Source organism: Spinacia oleracea, chromosome 1, assembly GCF_020520425.1.
Source record: "Spinacia oleracea cultivar Varoflay chromosome 1, BTI_SOV_V1, whole genome shotgun sequence".
Taxonomy (NCBI): domain Eukaryota; kingdom Viridiplantae; phylum Streptophyta; class Magnoliopsida; order Caryophyllales; family Amaranthaceae; genus Spinacia; species Spinacia oleracea.
This window is the reverse complement of record NC_079487.1, coordinates 78,804,891-78,813,434: the sequence shown is the minus strand read 5'-3', so window position 1 is coordinate 78,813,434 and position 8,544 is coordinate 78,804,891. Positions and strand designations below refer to the sequence as shown.

Genomic DNA, 8,544 nt, shown 5'->3' with positions numbered 1-8,544 from the left:
CTCAAGAATGTGACATAAGAAAAGTAGTAAAAACCACGCCACCGGCCAACTTCTGTATCTATTTGCGTAAATGTTGTTTGTGTTATTTTAATTTGGCATCAATGAGGTCTTGGCATAGTAGTTAAGATTGACGGTCTGTGTATGATAGTTCTCAGGTTCGAATCCTCCGCCTCCCATTTGTAATTTATATTGCCGGCAAAGCTCGCTTATGTGCCTTGATTAAGGCAAAGCTCACAGTGGATAATCTCTCTATAAGCTGAATACCACTGATTCAGAGTCTGCACAGATGATTCAGGAGCCTGCACTGAAGAAAGCAAAGCAACAGAGAGGAGCTTGTGGTGAGCTGTGTCAGCCTCGCGATGCATACTGCATCGTATCAGACCTGCTTCTGTTACCAAGATTTGCATTCACAGTTGGGTAAGACAGTGTCACCTTATTTTGATAATGCTTTTCGTGTTTTGTAATCTCTTGATCGGTTTATGTTAGGAGCACTAAGTTCTTATGATTATCATCTTCTTGAATGCTCTGTATCTCTTAGTTCTTAAAGCGGCTAATAAAAACGGAGGACAGAACTTAAATGACAATTGTTAAAATCACAAGCTAGTATTCCAAATATTTTAATTGCAATGATCACAACTTGACAAGCTACCTAGTTATTTGAAGCCAGTTACAACTTGTAAGACAGTAAGAATCAACATGACAATTGCATAAACTACAGAAATAGCTGCCCATGGATGGTTAAAATAATCGTGTTTGAGTATGGCCTTCCATCGATTCCAAGGAGTTCCAGCATATGCATTCAGATCCTTACAAATCCCCGAGTAATAAAAGTCTGAACCTTTTAGTCTTGTCTGCTTAAAGATGTTGCTGAAGAGATTGGCCACTTCTTCATTATTCCCCAGCCAGTTTTCAATCACCCCACTTTGGACAAGTATGCCAACATCCTTAGGGGTGTTAATCAAACTATCCATGAATGCAAAGTAGTCAATGATATAAGAGTCGAAGTAATAATGGCATTGCTCAAACACCATAATGTTCCTGAACAATGATTCTGTATCATCTGTCACCACAAACCTCGGAACCTCTAAAACCCCTTTCACGAATCTTATGTCAAGCAAATTCTCACTTGGGCTTGCTACAAATTTGACCCCAGCTTCACTCAGCTCACTTACACTTGAAGCAAACTCGAATTTTGGATTGGTCCTAGGATGTTGACCCCTAACAGAACAAGGCAAGTAACATAGCCTTAAGATATCAACCAAATGTTTGACATCTGCATCTATTATCCTAGCAGGAACAGCTTCGTTCTTTCCCGTCAGAAATTTATAGGTGATATCAAGGAAGGAAACTTGCTTGTTTTGGGATGAAGGCTGAATGACTAGGTCATAAAGACCTTTAAGAATGAAAAATGGAAGCTGGTTTTCTTCGAGCCTAATATCACGAGTGACTTCTAACATCATCCTTGGCTTGTTGAAAATACGGTCGTTTTCCTCGATGAATTCATGGAAATTATTCCTCAAAAAGAGCTCAATGAGGAACGCAGCATCAACAAGAAGCATTTCAATGAATTGTGGACTAGTTAGCCTAGTCGTATCAAGACTCTCAACATAACATTGACGAGCTACCACTTCCCATTCTCTTATAACTTGGACATAGTAATCTAAGTTATAACAAGTGTATCGTTGAAGAAAAGATTGCAAGTACCTCAATTTCTGTTGGTGCATAGCAACTAGCCTAGGATCGCCGTAGTAGGAAGGACCAATCGAAACAAGCAAAGGCCGATAAGCATCCTCGTTTACCTTGCGAAGATTTTCAGGCACTCTATAGATACAGCAATATGAGGAAACTGCAGGTAATAATTCAAGTGCTTCTGATATCGAATTTGACACCCATTTGGTTAGATCTCCCATGCTATATATTTACAATTACAACCCCTGTAAAATACAAAGTAAAAGATAGTGAAAGATCAGTAAAATCCTCCAAGACACTATATCAGTTTTGAACTTATGATGAATATATAACAGAATAAGTATGACTACTTTTATGCATTCATTTTACATAGCTTAGTTGTTAAGCAAATTTTTTTCCCCTTTTCTTTTCCTTAACTTAGGTGCTAAAATGAGAGTAGTATATTGAGTTTAATTACCTTAACGGCCCGTTTGATAAAGGGTGTTAATAGGATTGAATTTGTATGTACAATTTGTAAGTTCACTCAAAATTATCACTTTTTCTTCGTAAACTTCCATTACCATTTGTGGAGTGGTATTAGAAAGAATTCAAATTTATGAAGAAAAACACTATATTTGAGATAAGCTTCATTACTATGGACATTATGATCGTTATTTTTCTTGCGAAATGCATTTAGCTTTATTTTCATTCCCAATATTTATTACCGGCTAACAAACGGGTATTAAAATTCTAATTGACCAATTACTCCATAATAGAGTTCTTGGAAAACTGATTTTGGTACAACACTTATTTGATTCGAAGCACGAACAATTATGCTATTACATGGTGTGCCAAAATCAATCCACCAGTTCCTATTATTCACCGTTAAAAAAATTAAGGTAAAGTGACATTTACAATTGTCAATAGCTACAGAAAGGAGCGAGGCATCAGCAAACGTATCAACTTTTACCATCATCAGCCCTTAATCAAGCATAAATAGATACTGAAGATTAATTGGGTTAAGCTAATTAATTAAGTTCTAGTGAACTCTCAACCCCTCAAAAAATCTAGGAATAAAAAAACAAAAATGCATCGAATTTGTAAATTAATAGGAGCAAAAACAGAAAACTTACCAAAAAGTGGCAACTGCTTGGATTAAATTGCTGGGGTTTTGGCAATGATTTGCAGGTTCATTAAAAATGATCGGATTGGAGATATATTTTTTATAGCAATTAGCAAGAACAGAAAGGCAGAAAGTGTTGGGAAAGTTGAAATTCGTACAAAGCATCTTTTGTAACTTCAGGTAAGTTATAAGCTTCAAGGTTAAACCTCTTTTCTAAAGTGCTTTCTTTTTAGTTTTGTTTATTGGTAAGGAATCAAATCCTATCAAAATAGAGTTAAGAAAGGGAAAGGAATAAAGGGTTAATTAACCGCGTTCTCAACATTCTTTCTTTTCACTCGTATAAAATTTGCATAATAACTAGTAGTGTTTCATCATATCGGAGAAATTTTAAAACAATCCCCTTGATTGACATATCAAGTGGTATTTTCGTAATTATAATAAGCATATATACAATCTAGAAATTGCAATGTACAACATATTTGATATTTAAAAAAATTAAAAATAAAAGAAAATAATTTTAATATAAAAAGATATTGTACACTTAAATATGTAGATTGTATATTTTGATAATTTATTTACGAAAATACCCCTTGATATGTTTACTTGCCAATCAAGGGGATTGACTGGTTGGAGCTCGTGTTCATCGTCTTTTTAATAGAGAATATACTCGTAATTGTGTTATTATAACAAAAACATAACTCAATACGAAAATAGTACTAATATTCAAGAACGGTCAGCCGTATTCCTCTATTTAATCTTAAATGTTTTGTGGTGACTGATTTAGTTGACAAAAATCTTAAAAGTCTGTACTCCATACCCACAAATCCACAATCTAAATCTCCCTCCGTCTTTCTATTTTTCTTGTTTGAAATCTTTTTGTGAGACAAAAAAAAAATCAAACTAGAAAAAACAAATAGAGACAGAGATGAATACAAAGTAGGTTATAAATTTATCAACATAGTGCATTATTAGGAAGTCCAAATACAAACTTTTACCACTTTTATGCACTGGAACCAATTATTTATGCACTTTAACTAATTAGTTAACCACTGAACCCGATTAATTAAGTCTGAAATTCAGTTAGTTAAGCAACGAAACCAATTAGTAATGCAACCGAACCAATTAGTTAAACAATGAAACTGATTAGTTAAACAATGAGATCACTTAGTTAAGATTTTGTGAGTTTTAGTTAACAATAAGTTTGTTAAAAAATAATAACTACTCCGACTCACAAATTTAACTATTTTATACCTTAACTTTTTTGTTATTCAATTAGTTATGATTTTATTACTTTTAATTATGTTTACACCAGTTTAGTTGGTACCAAAAAAGTGGTCTAACCGTTAGGCGGTCTTACACAAAAGTTTCTAAAGTCTAAATGCTGAAATGCATATCTGCTTCTTCATGCATATCACGAGTAAATAGGTCTGGAGGTCCCTAAACTTTGCCAAAAGAAGCAGTTAGGTCCCTCAAGTTTCAAAAGGAGCATTTAGGTCCCTCAAAATGGATGGAAAACGCTGCTTTTTGTTTTCCGTCACTAACGGCCGTTAAAATTCAATTAAATTAAAAGGAAACTAAATAAAAGGCACTAAACGACAAAAAAACAGTTACATTTACCATTTACCAATAATTAAATAAAGGGAAATTCATTTCAGTTAGCTTTTTACAAAAATATAGCCGTTGAGGCTCTCAAAAAACAGAGTATTTAACATTCCATGGCAAACAAAACAACAATAAAACACTTAAAAAAAAAAATTCTTTCTTTTCCATCTTCTGCTCTGTGTTTTTTCTCTGTTGCTCCACCATAGCTGACTCTTCTCAACAAAAAGGTATTTTTCTGCCATTTTTTTTAAAATCTTAAGTTAGCTTATTTTAACAATAATTAACATATTTAGGAAATAATTATTAAAACGTAATTTATTTGCAGAATGATGAACAGGGCTATCTCTTTGTTCAACAATGGTGATAATGAACACCCTAAGAGGTGCTACTGTGGATTCACAGTATCCATTCAAAAGGCATGGACAAAAGAAAATCCTGGAAGGAGGTTCATTGCTTGTCCAGATTATGATGTTGAAACAAACAGAAGGGGTTGCATCTTTTTTAGATGGATTGATGAACAAGAACCAACAACTTGGCAAACAATTGTCATACTAGGGTTAATGCAAGATAAACAAAGCCTTGCTGCTGAAGTTGATAGTTTTAGGACAAAACTTAGTGAAGCTAACAATTATGCAAGGAAGAGGGAGGCAGACTATGTGATGAGCAAGATGAGAAGACCTATTAGTGTGAAATGTGAAGTGTGGGTTGTAATCCTAGTGGTTCTGTTTTTTTTTATCTGGTTTGTTTTAAGTTAAGTGGGTTAAGTGGGTAGGTAAAATGTAATGATCTGCACTAATGAAATGTAATGAAGACTTTAAATTCAATAAAATCTAACCTCATGGTCTTTTTTCTAATCTTCTAGCCATTGCAAGATCCTGCAATGCTTGGCTTGATATTGTGTGTCCTTGACTTGGTTGAGTCTGTGACAATGGGAAGTCATGTGCAGGGAAGGAGTAGATGGTTTGCTCACCCCCATGATCAGAATAGAAAGCTGCAGGAGGTCTTTGCCTCTGTGGTGTGGGGAAGTGTTGTGATATAGGCTGCATTAATTAAAACAAATTAGGAACAAGTTGGCTTCAGTACAGTAAAGTAACATGTAAGAAAGAATTTGAGTATATTGAATGACTTACAGTAGCTATTCTTTGATACCCATTTGGGTAGGTATAAATACCCACACCCCTATTGTGCATTGGTATAGCTGAACTGGTTCTTGGGTGTTGTTGCTGTGGTGTGGTCTGCTCTGCAGTAGCATGATTGTTGCTGTGTTGTTGTTGCTTAGGGGCATTCTTGCAACCCCTTTTGTTGTGGCCTATCACACCACATAAGCTGCATTTCATAGAACAACCTGTTCTCTTCAGCTTACCAGATGCAGTTACCTCTCCAACACCATATCTCCTCTTTGTTTTAGGTCTTCCATTGACCTTTTTCACCTTTGGAGCCACAACAATGCTATCAGAAGTAGGCCACTCTTGAGGACCATTTAAAGGCTCTAACAAAAATTCATATGCCTTCATGTAGGTCTGTTTGCAGAAATATGCATTGACATATTGTTCTGGGTGGTCTACTTTATTCCATATAGCAACAATTGCATGTTTGCATGGAATCCCACTCACCTGCCATGCATTGCAACTGCAAGTATGTTGGTTCAGATCCACCACATACTTAACCTGTGTTGCACCTTCTCTTACTCCATAGCAAAACCCACCATCCCAGTATGCATTCCAACCCCTAGCCCAAATTTTGTGTTTCTCTAACTGAATTTGGATCCTAGGACACAACATTATCTCCTTTTTCCCAATGAAATCTCTTTTCTTATGCAGTCTTTCCATCAAACCCTCTCTGATATCTTCCAACATGGTAATAATAGGCTTGTGCCTTGCACTCAAGATGTATGCATTAAACACCTCACTCATGTTGTTGTCTACACTGTCACAACAAGATAATGGAGTGTAGAATGCCCTACACCATTTCTTGTAGTTCCTTTTCAGTAGGTCTTCAGCAGCTTCATGTGAAATACCCCTCATTACTTCAATGTTTTCATTGAAGTGATTTACTGTGTTGCTTTTTGCAATAGTCCAAAATTGTTTTCTGTACTCTAAACCACCTCCAAACACTCCCCTAAAGTTACAGTACACATGCCTTGCACACACCCTACTTTCAGCTTGTGGAAACACATTTGACACAGCAGCAAGTAAACCCTTTTGTTGGTCAGACATGAAAGTGTACCCTGCTCCTTCACTAGTGCCTAAATCAGTAGCTAGAAGTTCTAGAAACCAACTCCATGTGTCAGTGCTCTCAACCTCACAAACAGCCCAAGCCAAAGGGAACATTTGATTGTTTCCATCCCTCCCTACTGCTACTAACAATTGACCCCCAAATGGTCCCTTTAAGAAACATCCATCAAGTGATATGAAAGGTCTGCATCCTGCCAAGAACCCTTTCCTAAGTGCCTCAAAACACAAATACAGTATGTCAAACACATTTGCATCCAACTTCAACTTCACTGTGTTCCCTGGATTGCTTCTTAGTATCTCAGCTGCATACCTTGGGAGTAATGCATACTGCTCTTTGTATTCACCAACAATGAGTGCTTGACCCCTTCTCCTAGCCCTGGCAGCCTTGTCTTTGCTCACCCTTATACCCTTTTCTAACCAAATGGTTTCCTGAATATCTTGCACTCTCATGTAAGGGTTAACCTTAAACAGATTCTGGTAGTGTTCTGCAATCCAATGTGAAGTCATCTTCTTAATGATAGGTGTCCTACCACAAGTGTGCTCACTGACAAATGTTTTCACTGTAAATGACCTTCTTCCTCTCTCCCATGAAGCCCAAATTCTCCATTTACAACCTTTATCTTTGTGCTCACACTCTGCACAAACCCTAGTGGAATCATTTTTAGAAAATGGAATGTTTCTTCCTTTATCAATTGAATAATCTATGATTGCTTTCCTAAATGTCTTTGGATTCTCAAACTGTTGTCCAACATAAAAAGTGGCTTCCCTCTCTTCAGTTTCAGTGTTGTTTTGCTTCTGTTTCCCTCTCCCCCTCTTATGGTGTTGTGGTGCAACTAAGTAACCAACATCATCCTCATCTTCTGACTCACTAGGGCTGTCTAAGTCACTGTATCCATCAAAGTCATCCCCCAAATTCAGACCACCTTCTACTTTACTTTCTGCTAGTTTTTTCAGCATTACTAACTCCTCAAAATAAGCCTTTTCCCTTCTCATATCATCAGATATCTTAGACCTAGCAGTGGCTAACTCATCATCATCTTCATCTGTACCCTCTGAATCATAATCAATTTCAGGTTGAGGCACATTTTGAGGTTGAATTTGAGGTTCAGGTTGAGGTTCAGGTTGAGTTTCAGTTTGTTTGGGTGGGAGTACTGTAAAAGGTGGTTCCACATAATCAGAATTTAAGTCAACCACATCAGTATTCAACAACTCAAGGAAGCTACCTCTCCCTCCTCCCTCCTCCTTCACTCCTGTTTAGGTTAAAGTTGTAGGTGGGTTTGATTTTATGTTCAATGTATATATGAATGCTTTTGTATTCAAAGAGTAAAGCTAAGAAAGGGTCACAAGTACTACTATCAAAACCTAAAACCTAACCCCATTCTTGAATTCTTTCCTAGGGTCCCAGAAATGTACTTTCTCTACATCATTATAACCTAAACTATCGACTAATTCCTTAACATATTTGCCATCTGCATTCTCATGGATGTAATCAAAGACATCCACCCTCCCCCCACTATAAACCATATCACCTTGCACAACCCATTCACCACCATGATGCACATATATGCAAGGGTTCAAAGTCAAATCATCAACATCATCTGATCAAAGTTAAACAATATCAATTAAAAAAACAAAACTTTAAGAAATCAAACCAAACCAAATCTTGAATAACAACACAAGAGATAACAAAAGGTTAAATTGCATTCATTCATTCATCCATCCATCATAATCAGAATTCATTTACAAAAGGGTAGGCTTCAACCCTAACATTTCAAACCTCAATCCACTATTGAGGGAGAAGCCTACGGTTAGATATAAACTACTGTCATAGCAGTGACAAATACCAAAAACCAACATTTGTCACATTCACAAAAACCTAATTGCAATGACAGTAGTAATGTAATTGTCCTTGAAAAT

General features: G+C 36.3%; 2 protein-coding genes across 2 annotated transcripts; both read right to left on the bottom strand.

The window, feature by feature from the left end:
- Positions 1-601: 601 nt before the first annotated feature.
- Positions 602-3,040, bottom strand: LOC110780268 (UPF0481 protein At3g47200). Its single transcript, XM_021984692.2, has 2 exons — positions 2,802-3,040; positions 602-1,934 (listed from the first exon to the last, which is right to left on the bottom strand). The coding sequence occupies exon 2, from the start codon at positions 1,908-1,910 to the stop codon at positions 654-656; it is 1,257 nt and encodes a 418-aa protein (XP_021840384.2). The 5' UTR covers positions 1,911-1,934; positions 2,802-3,040; the 3' UTR covers positions 602-653.
- Positions 3,041-5,228: 2,188 nt separating this feature from the next.
- LOC110797979 (uncharacterized) lies at positions 5,229-8,484 on the bottom strand. The gene is made up of 4 exons (XM_056834229.1): positions 8,472-8,484; positions 8,002-8,225; positions 5,524-7,869; positions 5,229-5,433 (listed from the first exon to the last, which is right to left on the bottom strand). The coding sequence occupies exons 1-4, from the start codon at positions 8,482-8,484 to the stop codon at positions 5,230-5,232; spliced, it is 2,787 nt and encodes a 928-aa protein (XP_056690207.1). The 3' UTR covers position 5,229.
- Between the last annotated feature and the right edge of the window lie 60 nt (positions 8,485-8,544).

What these genes read in the sequence shown, in the direction of transcription:
- LOC110780268 (XM_021984692.2), bottom strand. Translation starts at nt 1,910, where the DNA reads ATGGGAGATCTAACCAAATGGGTGTCAAATTCGATATCAGAAGCACTT.
- LOC110797979 (XM_056834229.1), bottom strand. An exon ending in GGAAAGAATTCAAGAATGGG is followed by an intron (nt 7,870 to 8,001) that starts GTTAGGTTTTAG and finishes ACAGGAGTGAAG; the next exon opens with GAGGAGGGAGGAGGGAGAGG. An exon ending in GGTATCAAAGAATAGCTACT is followed by an intron (nt 5,434 to 5,523) that starts GTAAGTCATTCA and finishes TAATTAATGCAG; the next exon opens with CCTATATCACAACACTTCCC.